This window comes from Thalia democratica, chromosome 4 (genome assembly GCF_965202585.1).
Source record: "Thalia democratica chromosome 4, ktThaDemo2.hap1.1, whole genome shotgun sequence".
NCBI lineage: Eukaryota > Metazoa > Chordata > Thaliacea > Salpida > Salpidae > Thalia > Thalia democratica.
In genome coordinates this window covers 24,945,931-24,960,728 of record NC_139168.1, presented here as the reverse complement: position 1 = coordinate 24,960,728, position 14,798 = coordinate 24,945,931, and the positions used below count along the sequence as shown (strand labels likewise).

General features: G+C 26.4%; 1 protein-coding gene across 1 annotated transcript; it reads left to right on the top strand.

Annotated features, from left to right (window-relative positions):
- Positions 1-3,443: 3,443 nt before the first annotated feature.
- LOC145834325 (MORN repeat-containing protein 5-like) lies at positions 3,444-14,436 on the top strand. The gene is made up of 5 exons (XM_082941726.1): positions 3,444-3,511; positions 10,728-10,865; positions 11,881-12,030; positions 13,612-13,724; positions 14,036-14,436. Exons 1-5 carry the CDS (start codon positions 3,465-3,467, stop codon positions 14,167-14,169), a joined length of 582 nt encoding a protein of 193 aa, XP_082797852.1. The 5' UTR covers positions 3,444-3,464; the 3' UTR covers positions 14,170-14,436.
- Positions 14,437-14,798: the final 362 nt, after the last annotated feature.

The following is a 14,798-nucleotide window of genomic DNA, read 5'->3' as shown; positions in this document are numbered from 1 at the left end:
AACATTCAACATGCGCCGCATTAATCACGCCAGCAAAGTCACGCAGGGGTCATCAAAACGAGCGAATTCAATTATCACGTTGGTATGGCAGTCGTCGTTCCGGTCGAGTGATTTCAACGTTAGATTCCGCGATAATCGAGTTGACGATCGGTTAATGAATTTTTCATTTGCCATAGATAGAGTAATATTAGAATTTACTGCTGTTATTTGTACATTAGTGTTAGGGTGTGAATTTCTCATTGTCCTTATGACAAGTATAGTGAACTAATTTTAAATAACGTCTATTTATCTTAAACCTTAATCTGAAAATATTTTTCAACTTTCTTCAGCTTTTTTATTATGACAAACAGTTAGAGTTGATGAATATATGAATTACAATTGTAGTTTTTTTTTTTACTTTTAGAATAGCTTTTAATTATTCCTTACATTTACTTTTAATTGGCAACATGTTTTTATATTTTGAATATTTATTTTGAGATTTATTTTACATGCAAAACTAGCAGTGGTGTGGTTTTAAATAATATTTAAAGTGTGCAAGCGAGCTAGTTTGTTTATCAATTTAAAAGCAATACTAAAATTTAACCGCAATGTTAACGTATTGCAAGTATTATGACATTTAATTATTCAAATTTAAACTTAAACAAATTTTTTGACATATTAGTTTATTAATCGTGTAATTTATTTTCTTAGTTTGATTAATGCTCTAACAAATTAACGCTGACTCAAAAAATTGTAAACTTTAGTGTATGACATCAGATATTTTAGAAAAACTGATTGAAAGTTCTTTGTTACAAGTAAAGTATTATAAAAGCTAATTTTTATTTTCGAAATCTGCTAAAGTTTGTTTTTGGAGCTCTGAATTCGAAGTAGGGAGTAGGGTTGTCTAAAATAACTCTCAAAGTTTTAACAATCATAGTAAATACTAATTGTTTTAGTTTCTATCAAACGCTTTTTCACGGTAATGCTGGTGTACTTGGGGTTTAAAATACTGCAATTGACATTAAATCTTTTTGGTAAGTTTAAATAAAAAGTGCATTATCATTAGATTTACTACAATAATTTACCATTTTAGATTAATATTTGTCAGCTATTAAGTAAACAGTTGTAAACAATATTTTAAATAAGAAAACAATAAGAGTATTAACAAATAAAATATTTCAAAGTCAGCAGTTTGATGAAAGCTATATTAAAAACTCCATAAATATTTGAATAACTACTTGTTCACAGACTTATTACGTCACTGAAAATTTAAATCATACAATAAGTAAATACTTATTTCTATTTAACCAATAAGAAGGTTGTTTCAGTAAAATAAGGTTGATTATCTTAAATGTATTAATACATTACTTGAAATGAGATATCTGCATTTAATTCGAATTCTTAAACAAAGTTTTGTATTTTTTTTGATGTTTTGTTATAAAAAAAACAATTTAAATTAGTTTATTGTTTCAAGATTTTATTCTATGATTTTCTACACTTATTGTTTGTTTATTGTTGAGATTTTATAAATTTCTCCAAATGGTTTGTTACTTTTTTTTTTCCTTCAAAAGATAGTTTTTTTTTTTTTTTTTTTATTTATATATTAGTTAAATATTAATTGAGCAGATAAAAATGTACATGAAGTAACACACTCACTTTTTCTAAGAAAACGTTTTAAGTTTCAAGGGGTAGAGCCTGAGACTAATACTTTTTTAGTATTCCTTATGTTTAAATATCTTTAGTGGATTAATTATTTTTAAAACTAACTATATTGATAACCTTATTTAAAAATCATTATGATTTTAGCCTAAAACAATGAAAATAAATGACAAAGAAACATAAGTTTTTCAGTTAAATTAAGTTTTAAAAAATAAGTTGAATTGTCACTATATTATTTTCGTTGCTAGTACTTTATGAACTATAAGAATTAAAACATAAACAGTTAAATAATAACACTTAATATTTTTGTGAAAATTTCATAATAAAAAACTTAGGGAATCTACTTTTTTAAGACAATTTTAATTGCTATGCAATTGAAATAAATAAAATTTGATTCACATATATTTTTACAAATTAAGTGTATTTAAACTTTATTAATCATTGAACATTTTTAAAGTAAAATTTAGCTTTCTAGTTCAAAAACAATTAAATCATCATCTATTAGTTATGAAAGCATTTTCAATTAAAAACTTAAAGCTACTTAACAATTTTTGGTTTTTTAAACAGGCTCTTTTAATGTTTGAATTCAAAAAATTTAATTTCTTTTAGCTAGCAGCTAGTTGTGCACAAGAAAATGTTGATAACTTTTAACCCTTAAATCCTACAAATTCGTCTTTTGTTATTTATAAAATTATTAAAAGAGCACAACAACATCAACTAACATATGTGAAAGTTCTAATTAACCAGCCTTTGTAGTGAAATATTTAATTTTTTTTAAGAGGTGCGGGGAAACTAATTAAACGCGCCTCTTTTTTTTTGCAATAAACCTAAGCCGCTCTTTTCAATTATAATTTTAATAAATGACGTTGCTTAATTGTTTTATTAGTAATTAATTTGAATTTTATAGTTTATAAATTATAAAAATTTTACTATGAAATACTCACTTATTTATCTATTAGAAAATAATTTTAAAACCGAAAAATATTTTTAACAAAAAAAAAGCTTTTAAGGCATATATTTCTTTACAAAATACTAAAAGTATTTTTACATATAGTTAAACAGAACAAAAAGTTCTTATTCTACTAAGCTTAGCGGTTCGTCAAAACAAACTTACTGCGGCATACATTTAAAAGCTTTTTTTTAATGTAAAAAATAGCAGTTCTATACTATACTTTTTGCAAAGATAATATTTTTGCGAGTAGCTTGGTAAAAAAAGTACAATTGTTGATGCTTAAAAAAATAGTTTATTCAGTGTGCTTGTACCATGCTAATAAGTACATTTTAATCACAAAAATTAAGTTTTATTAATTGTTGTTTATTATATATTTTATAGCTATTCCGTTTAAAAAAAATCTAACATTTAAGTTACAGTCTTTCAACTTTTTAAGCACTATTTTTGACAAGTACACGGTACGTACGGCCCTACGGCCTGTCATGACATTTTCTAAGAAGTCATTAAGCCGTCGAAAACCGGAACACTTACTTAATGAGTTGTTATTATATTCTTTTTAATACTTAATTAATAAGATTTTAAAAACTTACTTGAAAAAATTTATATTAATAAAAATAAAACTCTTTCCGTACTTTCAATGTTTGAGCAAGTAGTCTTGACAAAATGCGCTTTGTTTTACACGCTCCAGTAGCTGCACTAATAACAACATATGCTTGCATTTGTTTAAAGTAAACATTTATGTAAAAAAAGCTTGATAATTTTATTATTCTACACATTGTTAACATTTTTTTTAAACAAATTAAAACAGTTTTTAACATTAGTTTAATTTAGTTGAAAATTTTACTTAACAACAGAGCAAGCATTTTAAAATATAATGGAATACATGGATAGCAGTTATGTTGGAGATTACAAAGATAGAAGGTAATTTTTACTTGCTTTTTTTTTTTAATAAGGTAGTATTTTAAGTTTTAAATTGTTAGTAGCTCAAATATGAAAAATTTCTTGTAGTTTTTATTTGTGTATGTTTTTTAAAAGTCATTTTTTCTATTAAAAGTTTCTTTTGATTAAAATAACTAGTGTGTAATAAAAAATCATTGTATCATTTTAAACTTTAAAAAGTTTTTTAGTGTTGTTTTATACTTACAAAAAAATATGTTGTATCATTTTTTATTTAAGATTTTACAAACAAACTTAGTAGTAAGCTAACTTTGAAAATTGGATTGCACTAGAGTTTTTTTTATGTTCAACTTATTAAAAACACTATAAAATTATTTTTGTTTATTCTAATTGAAGCCTTAGGACAGTAAAATTACTTAATTACAAATTGATCTTGTTTTGTAGAGTTTGAAATAAGCTGCTAGATGCTTTTTACAGTTTTTTAATATTCAAAGTAGTTTTTGGATACAGTAAGGTAAAGTCTGACATTAAAATAGTTTTTTTTTTGGAAAGAAAAAATTAAACAATGAGTATAAAAAATTAACAAAAAACAAAGTTTCCACACACTCAGGACTATCAGGATAACTCAGGATATTTTGATGTTTTTGAAAATTTCAGGATAAATCAGGATATTTCGAAATTATTTTTTTAACTCAGGCTGACTCAGAATAGTTTTGTTTTATTTATAAAATCTCAAATCAGTTTTTTTATAGATTTTGAATGAGATTTAGTTGATTTATTTGCAGTATGTAGTTTTTTTATAACCAATCCTGTTGAAGAACTTGATTTTACTTCAATTATGAAAAAAAAAATTGAGATTTTTAAAACCTTAGGATGAGTCAGGACAGTTTAAAGTTACTCAGGACAGATTTTTTTACTTTAAGATTGTCAACTCCTTATAATAAATATTCTCTTTGTTTTGAGATATATACCTCAAATTTGCAGGTAATGTTCCTTGCAATATTTATAAAGAAATAATTTTGAAAATTGAAAATAAAAATTTTATAAGCAAAAATTTTAAATTAAATCTTAAGTTTTGTTTTTTGAAAAATATATTTCTTATAAATTTGAAATTACCTTCTGACAGAATTTTTTAAATATTAAAAAAACATTTTCTTTAAGTTTTTGGTATTTATCAAAAAAATATAGGACGTAGATTTTTACTGATTTTGTTTGTTAATGGTTTTAGTTTTTTTTTCCATAAAAACTCTATTGTTCTCTCTGACTACAACAAACTGTATCTCAAAATTATTTTTGAATATTAAAAAGCAACTTGAAGCTTAGTTAAATTGAAACTCACAAAATAAGACCAAGTTAAAAAAAAGTGGTTTACGCCTCTTTTCCAATGGCCTTATGTATTTTTCGTTATTAAAATACTTTAAAAGGACTAAAAGTTTGTTTAATATTATATCTATTGACTAATTTTAACTGTTTTATGTTATTAACATTTTGGTAAATTATTAGACTAGTTTTGATATAGGAGCGTCTGTAAAAACAACAAAATTTAGCATACAAACTAATATAAATTTTCACATTAAGTACATTATACATTAGTCAAATAAGATACATGACTATAAAAAAAATCTTTGTCTTTAAGTACTTTCAATACTTTAAAAACATAGATTTTTACTCTACAAGTTAAATTATACCCTTTAAAAATCTTTTTGTAAAATGTTAAAACTCTATGAAGGTCATAGTGAGGAGGTAAGACACTTTTTTCACATGCTGATCTTATTTAAAAGATTTAAAAGCTAGCATTTGCTTTTACCCTTTTGTAAAATTAAAATTATTTTTTGAGATAAAAAGGTACAAAGTTAGAGAGTTCAAAAGGAAGAACAAAGATAAAAAAACAAGCAAGAGTCTTTCATAAAAAAAAAATATTCTCCAACAGTTTGTAAGCAAATGTTTTATTAAACAATATATATTTAATTTTAGTTTCATAATGCCATAGGGGTCTAACATTTTTTTTTAAGAAATAACAACATTAGCTTTTAGTTAAAAGCCTGGAGTATATAATAATATATGTATATAAGATTTTATTATAGAACAAAAAAAAGTTCATTAACTTTTCAGATATAACCAAGTTCGTAAGAAAATCTGTTACAACTGTGTGGAACAAAAAAGTTTCAAGGCAGATTTCTCAAACTTTTTAAAAACTTACTACAAATCTTTCTTCTTCACTTATAAAGCAATTTACTTCAATTTTTCAGTAATTGTTCTTTTCAATATTACAAACATGGAAGTGGAGAAAAAAAAGTTAAAATTTATGTGACAAAAATAATTTAAAAAACCATTTATTTTTCTAGATGTGATCATTAAAGTTCTTAAATTAAACTTTTTGAAATTGCAACAATAAGAATTTTCTAATCAATGCAACTCAAGTTTGGTTAAATTTTGCGGTTAGTTGTTAAAAAAGAGAATAGACTTTTACTATTCTATTAATTCCCAGGGATTGGCTTTAAAAAGATTTCCCTCCAAATGTTTTCACTGTAAGCGTTTTACACAGATAACTATATCTCAATTTTTTTTTTGAAAAGTGTCTTATATAATATATAATTTTAGCTTTCATTTAAGTGCCAATATAAATATTTCTAAAAAAATTATTGAACTCCCCTATGGCCTTAACTTATTAGAAATAGGAAGATAAGTTAAAATCTTTAAATAATATATAATGTATGTAAGATGTAACGTTAAAAGGTGTTAAATCCTGGAGATCCTGATAAGCTAAGCTTATTGGAATATATGTTTATGTTTTAACAGATGTTTTTGTGTCAAAAAATTATTCCAACTAATGGCGTTTCACTGCTCTCAAATAAATTAAAGAACAGATCTACGGAGCCTCAAAAAGCTATTTTACAGAGTCTGTTCTTGGAGCTTTTTTGAGACTCAGTAGATCTGTTTTTAAATTTATTTGAGAGTAGTGAAACGCCGTTAGTCGGAATAAAGTTTTGACACAAAAAAATCTGTGGTATAATGTATGTATATCAGTTTAAAAGTTTAAAGATTTTCTTAGATTTTTAAAACCTAACCAAAAACTTTTATTCTTCTTTGTTTTTTATCAAGTATTTTTTTTTTTGATGTGTTACTTTCTCAAAAGGAAAAAAGTCGATTTTCTTTAATTAAAATTATATATTTTACTTAAAAATTAAAATACTCTTATAACTCAATTGTTTATTTTTAAATTGATATTAAATTTAGAATGTTAGAAAACAGTTGATTGAAATTCTATGAGAAAATAGGTTTTTTATAAAACAGCCTTTTTTTGTCATTTTTATTTGGTTATTTCATGATAACCTTATTGAACTCTTTGACTTTCTACCCTTATACAGTAGACTACCGCTTAAGTACGCAAATTGAACCCGACCAAAAAAAGCGTACTTAGCACGGGTAGTGCGTACTTTTTGACAATATAGTATAATATGAAATTTAGTTGTTTGTTTTCTTTCTTACAACTAGCCACGTATTTTGTTTTGTTAGAGAGAAAGTACCAAACTACATTGTGTTTACTAAAGATTTTCAAAACATCAATGTGTGTACATTTAAATTAAATTATGACTTAACTATGTTGTATTTGTAGGTTTTTTTAACTTTGTCATCTAGATTTATTTATTTTATAGCATTACAGCTCAAATATCATTATTCTTTTCACTTTTCTGCAACCACTACATAAGTATTTAGTTTATTAACATTTAATAACAGGACTGTCACAGTCTCAGGCCACTTAGACTACTCAGGATTACTCACCCTAGTTTAAAAGTTGTGAAAGTCTCAGTCTAACTCTGCAGGTTGGCCATTCTACATGGAAACATAAAATAATCTGGAAAAACTTGATGATTGAAAACTTAGGCAAAAAACTGGAATTTCTTAGAATTTCTTCAATAACATCCTTTATTTTGATAACTAAATTGTACATATAAAGGCACAGTTAAACATGTAGATTGAATTTTATTTTTAAAACTTTTATTTTTCTTGTTGACATAATTATTGAAATTTTCTCTACAATGTTCATTAGTTCAAATTCAACTCACAGTGACAAGTGTATATCAAGTTGATATAAATATATAAAAGTTTATAAAAAATATATAAAAAATTTAGATTTTTTTTTGTCTTTCTGGATAAGTGCGTACTTAAGGCGAGGTGCGTACCAAAAAAAGTGTGTACTTAAGCGGTAGTCTACTGTACATCAAAAACTAGTTTGAATTTTCTAAATGGTAAAATCAACTGCTATCTAACCTAAGTTAAATGTATTCAGTTGAAATCAACTTGTAATAAAATGGCACTTACACAAAGAGTATTTTTAAAGTCAAAATATAATATCTAGTATCAACAACTAAAAGTGGTTGTTACTGCCGTAAAGTATAAAGCTGCTTATGTGGTATACTAACGTAAAACGTTTAATTTACACAATGAAAACTTCTAAAAAGCTAGGTTGATCCCATATGGCTTTAAGGTAAAAAACTAATTAAAGTACTCAAATTTATTACAAAGCATAACATAAATATTTTGAACTTGTTTACTGTATCATGTTGTTTTGAAAGTTGTTAAAATCACTGTTAAACTTGCAGTAGCTTTTTTAGTTCTTCAAGTTTACAATGCTCAGACAGAGCTGATTTTTTATTTATGTACAGTGCTTCCTCGCTAATCCGGCCAAGTTGGGCAAGATTTTTTTGAAAATACGGCTGGATTTGCCTTTGGCTAAATAAGAACAAAATATTGCTTTTTTTTACAAATTATCTACCTTAGTTATATTATGAATGTATATAACAAAACGTACTATAGAATTTCTGTTAATTTAATTTATTTTACTTTATTCAAAGAAAAAAGAATTAAAACAGACAAAACTAAACGAAACAAAACTTTATAACTTCAAAACTAACGGAAAAAAAACTACACTGTTAACACTTTAACTAAATTAAGATTTTTTTTTGGAAAAAGAAAGAATGGAAGATTTTTTTACAGTGCTTTCTCGTTTCTTAGCAAAAAACTCACGAAATTGGATGAGTTTTGACACATTTCAGGTGTGGCTTCTGGTTGGCAACGATAGTAAGCTAATTAATCGTCCATTTTCTGCATGGCTTCAGCATGAGAAAATGGACACTTAGAAGGCTGGGAAACACCAATTTCATCTTCAACAACTTCAACAGCCTCTTTTTGGTTATCCGCAGTAACCAGTTCAACAATTCCTTGCTCGTCCATATGCTCATATCCAGGACCATCGCAACTCATCCATCTTTGAATATCATCTTCTGTAAATGTGATATTTAATCTCGCAAATTGCTGTACAAACTCGTTGTCTTGAGTTTTTTCTGAAGGGTCTATGTTTTGCATGGAAGAGCTTTGCTGTAATGGCATTAATTTCTTCCATGAGTTTCTAATGGAAGAAGGCTTTACCATACCCCAAGCAGATGAAACGGTGTCAACAACTTTTGTCATGTCGATTCTTTTTAAAAAATCTTCAGTTGTGAAAGTTGATTGCGATATAAGATCTCTAAGAATCGACTTTCTATAAACCCTTTTTACGGACTCGAGTACACCTTGATCCATTGGTTGTACAAGTGAAGTAACGTTTGGAGACAGAAACTTTGCAGTGATTTTTCCATCAGCTGATACAAGTTCGTCCTCACTAGGATGAGCAGGACAATTGTCAAGGAACAAAATTGCCTTCTTTTCTTGCCTAAGTTCACTAAGTCTTTGTTTTGTTTCGGGAACAAAACAGTTAAAAAACCAATCGCAAAAAATGTCACGATCGACCCAATCATTTTTTTGACTACGATAGACAACTGGCAGCGCTTCCTTGTTGAGGTTACGGAAACAACGCGGGTTTTTAGCCTTTCCAATTAACAATAAAGGTAGCTTTATTGTGCCACTTGCTTTAGCACATGCGTTTATTGTTACCCTGTCCTTTGCTTTCTTTGTTCCATCTGGCCGGTCGTTAACTGAAGCTAATGTATGACCAGGCAACATTCTGAAGTATAACCCAGTTTCATCGCAGTTGAAAAATTGGTGTTCAGAATAGCTCTCAGTTATGACAGAAAACTCATTTATGAATTTATTAGCAGCTGAACTATCTGCACTTAATTTTTCGCCACATATTTTAAGATTACGCAAGCTAAATCTGCAAAACCTCCATTGAAACCCTGTACTTGCTGAAAAGGGCCTTGAGTGTTCACCGTAAATTAAACAATGGAACTCGGAGGCTTTTTCTAATAGTATTGGGCCAGTTATTGGACAACCCTTTTCACGTTCCTGACGAAACCAAATGTAAAGGGCGGTGTCTAGCTTGTCAAAGAAGCCTCCCTCTACTTTTTTGCCGTTTTAGCAGCTCCAATTAGTCCCAGCTCCTCCTTTTTGGCTTTAAACTTTTTGAACTTTTCTTCGCCTCTTAAAATGTCATTTAAAGTTGACTTACCAATGTTAAACTGGCTCATTATAACAGGTTTAGGCACATTATTGTTAGCCATTTCGCAAACTTTTAACTTGTTTTCAATTGTTAGTTGAACGCGTTTTCGTTTCTTTGCTGTCTTATCCATTTTTTAACCAGATATGTTGATTGTAGTATATTAAAGTGTAACTTGCTTAGTAAAGACAGAAAAATTGCAAATGAATAATAAACAAGTTTGTTACAACTGAGCGGGAAAAGTATGAAAAAAAACTTAAGATTATACAAATGATACTTTATTATGACGTAACAATATATTGCTTGCATACTTATAAAACGTAAATTGAATACTTTTTCGAAGTAAAATGAAATTAAATGCTAAAAACGCTAAAGTAAATAAGTCGACTTCTCGACTAAAACCGGCCGGATTAGCGAGGACCGGATTAGCGAGGAAGCACTGTACAAGGTACATGCTTGTTTGCTAAATACTAAATACAAAATTTAGTTTGCTACTTAATGGCATAGGAGAAAGTAGATCACTTTTTTTTAAAGTTAGCCTTGGTTTTTTACTTAAAAAACTAAGATACCAATTGATTTGTTTTTTTTCTTAAAAAAATCAATGTACTTTTGTAGAATTTAAATGTTTACTTCGGAAAAAAAAACACAAAAAGCAGGTTTTTTTTCTCAAAGAGTGGCAACTCTATGTTTCTTGAACAAAAAACATTTTGTAACAGAATTAACAACAATTTTGAACATTTAATTTTACATACACCAATGCAGTATTGTTATTTAATGGCAAACAATATACTCAACAAAATACAGGATGGAGGGCAGAGGAGTGTTCACTGTTGCGACGGGATCGAGATACGAGGGAGAGATGAAGGACGGATGCTGGCACGGAAGGGGAACTCTCCATTTTCCCAACGGAAACAAGTTTGAATGCGACTGGGAACATGGAAAGTTGGTTGCGTCAATGTTTTTAAAAATTTTGAGAGTTTTTTTAATAACTTAACTAGTTATTAAAAACACTTTTATAAGTTCAAATAAATTTTTTGTGTTATTTTTACTTTATTTGATTAATAATGCTGAATAAGTAATTTTTTATGTGTTTAATTTTATAAGTATTTTAAGAAATTTTTATTGAATTTCAAACTATTTATTACAGGTACTTTAAAAAGGTAAGTTTAATTATTTTTATTTGTTTAATTCATATTGCCGACTTAATTTATTTTTTAAAGAAAAAGGTAATACTTTTAAGATATAAAGTAAATATGTTATTTAAGATAAATAATTAATAATTCTTATTTTTCTCTTATAATTGTTATATGTTTCTTATGTGTTTTAAAAACTAACATTTTTTTTAACAATAAAGAAATATATCTAGTAAAATAAATTTAGTTATCATAAACTTAAAACTATTTTAAAAAAATTACAAGTTGGAAGTCTCAATGTTTATTTTTTTGTTGTTTAAATACATATTTAGACATTTTCTTTTTAAAAATACAAATTTTTAAATGTAGTTTTTTTACTATTTTGTACAACATACAAAGAAACTCTTCAGAATTGCTAGAGTTATTTTTCTATTAAACATGGTTTAATGTCATAAAATTACATTATAAAATAATATAAAATATAATATTATTAAGTTAAAACATTACAGGGATATACTTACAGTAATGTTTTAGTTTTTTTTAATATTAAATTAAACCTAAGGTAAAGATTATTTCTAAAGTAATAATATAAGCTCATACTCAGTCAGGCTAGTTTTCCATCTTTCAGGTTACTTTTTTAGTCAAAAAGAGTGACGGCAACCCTATGCAAAGGTATTTTCATTTTCTTTTGTAACCATAAAGAAGAACTAACTTAAAATGTCCAATATTAACAAGACTATTCTAACACTTGCTTTAGTAGTATTCCTACCACTTTAAACGCACAGTTTCAAACAGGGTTTTTAAATGTAACAAACAACCAACAGGCCAGTACCAGGTGGCAAGTACACGTTCAGTGACGGGCTGGAATACGACAACAACGATTGGGACTACTGCACCGTGGGAAGAGACAGAAGGTTTTACACTGAAGTTTGCGATCACGTCAAGCCTGCCGGTCAGTCTCAGCTGACTAACAGGTCAGTTTTACACAAAGCAAGTTACACTTGTGTGCTTAGTGTGTTATTTAAAGTTACATGACATTTCAAATTCTTATTAATTTTTTATGCCACATCACCAAAATTAATTTGAAGTTAAATTTTTTTAAATACCTGAAAGTCTAATTAATAACATCATGATTGTAAAAAAGTTGAGAGATAATACAAAAAAATTATTTACCAAAAAAAAAAAACATGCTTTACCAGTTTAAAAAATTATTTTAGTCATATATACTAAAAAGTAGTTGGAAACAAGAAAAAGTAAAAAAGTTTATGTATATTTAGTTAACAAGACTCTTATGATAACAAGTTAGGAAATAGATTATTAAAATTTGAATTGTCAGAAAATTAATTGTCAAAACTTAAATTTTTGAACACCCATTTTATAAATAATCTAACTTATAGAAACACATTTACAAAATTTGTAAAATCGTCTAAAAGTTTGTAATATTTAAGTTCGCAGTAAAAGAAAGTTGTCTAAGTTTCAGTAGTTTGATAGAAATTATGTTACAACTCTAATAAAATAAACTACTTTTAGTTTTTAATTTCATACATTCGCAAGCTCATAGAATATTAAAGTACAACAGAACATCAATAAGGTATGCACCCAAAACCCAAACAAATAACGTACCCTACAGTTCTGAGATAAAAACTACCTCTTTCACACTAAATAATAGCTAATATATCCTTTTTTATTGTAATTTATTTTAGTATAATTTACATTTACAAAATTTCAAAAAGTTATAGTGTTAAGTTTGCATTTTACATATTAAGATAATGTTTTCGTCAGTTTAATTACATTTGTTTTGTAAAAATCCTTTTTTTTTTGAAATATGTTTATACCAACCAGTATTGAGATTTGTGTGTACCCGAAAGAGTATGTACCTTTATTTTATGTTTATTAATTTTAGGTACAAAATTGTTTGGGTGCACCTCAATTCGAGTTCAAATAGTTCTTAGTTGTTGTAAATTATCTCGTTCAATAAATATTAAAAAAATTACTACTTTAGTCTTATTAATTATTTTCTTAAATGATTGTTACTATGATTTTTTTAATTTTTTGAGATATGACTAAAATAAGTTTTAAATTTTACTAAAACATAGAAACTTTTTATACATTTTCAAATGAATAATTAAATGAATTTACTCTATATAAATATTTTCTTAATTTTTTAGAATAACATCATGGCTTTAAAAATTAGATGTACATTAGCAGAGAATTTTTAAGTTCTTTGTATACAAAAATAGTTTTTGAAATATTTAGTACATCATGTATTTCTATAGTAAGTTTTTGTTGCTTTAAAGAAACTATTTAATTGCTCAGTTTTATTAATTTAAAATGAGTATAAATTGTTTATAAAGTTCTTACGAGTGCTCAAAGGTACAAAACAATTTAGTTACTAACAAGGTTTAGTTTTTGTTTAATTTTCGAAAATATGCCAATTTTTTTCTGTTTAATTGAACACTGAAAGCAATTTGTTACGTTAATAAAACTAACGTTGTTTGAAATTAAACTTGTTCTACAACTTAAATTAAAATTCTAAATATAAGTCTACTTGACAGCATACCTCCCATAGAAATACCAGAAGGCCACTACGATTGTGGGGACGGATTCTACAACCCGAATGACAAAATTATTTACGATTACGAAAAAATGAAGTTTCTCAGGAATGCAGGTAGTAAAAGTTGCAAAAAACTAACGACATATTACTTTGTGTTTGTTTGTAAAAATTTTCAGCTAAGTAGTTGTATTTTAAAATAATCTTTAGTATTTATTTCATTAAGTGCGATACATTCAACGTGTTTTGTGTTTCAAAAATAAAATCACTATTAGGTTTGTTCAAAACGGGGAATATCTAAATTAATTTAAAAAAAAATCATTCAACGTTTGCAGCCTTTTAAAATTTTTAGAGTTTAATTTTTTCAACTTAAATTGATCAAACGCTTTTAGGTTTACATAAGACAACATTTCAATATTTCGCAACAGATGCGGAAGAATCTGGTTGGATTGAAAAGAACTGCAGGAAGGGATGGGACCAAATAGTCGGCTTCGAAAATTTCAACAAACTGCTGCAAGAAGATGTAACTGAAATAGAAGAGAAACATGGAGACAGTGTGTGAGTGGTATTGGTGACTGTTTTACTAAAATTATTTTTTTTTTTCTGCAAAATAATAAGAGTTTTGATAAGGTGTGTTTTTGCCTTGAAATTTGTTTAAATGAACGAAATATTATTGTGTTGTTTCAAAATAGTAATGATATTAAATTAAAATAAAAATATTTTTAATCTATCTTGTTAAATTTTAGATGGTATTTCAAATACCTGTTTCATCAAGTTTTTATTTGAAAACGTATGTCTATCTCGCTGTGTTTTTTAATGAAGTGGTCTTTTAATACAACGTTATAATTGTTTTTATAGTATAGTTATATGAAATTTGTAACTTTTTTTTAATTAAAGAAAATTAAGAATACTATTGTTAATCACTGATTTTATTTTTTAGTGTTTAAAAGTAAACTATGATGTTTTTATAAGTAGTTTTAAAGTAATTTTTGGATAAAATATATTTTAAAACAATAAAAATTAAGGTTGAGTAAAGAATTTAAAACTAGATCAAAATAAAATTTACATAAACGATAAAACCACTGTGATAATATTTTACATTAAAATGAGTTTTGTTGTATTTCTAATACATAAAAATTATAATTGCAATATAAGCTTATATTACACTTTTATTTATCAAAAATTGTTTGG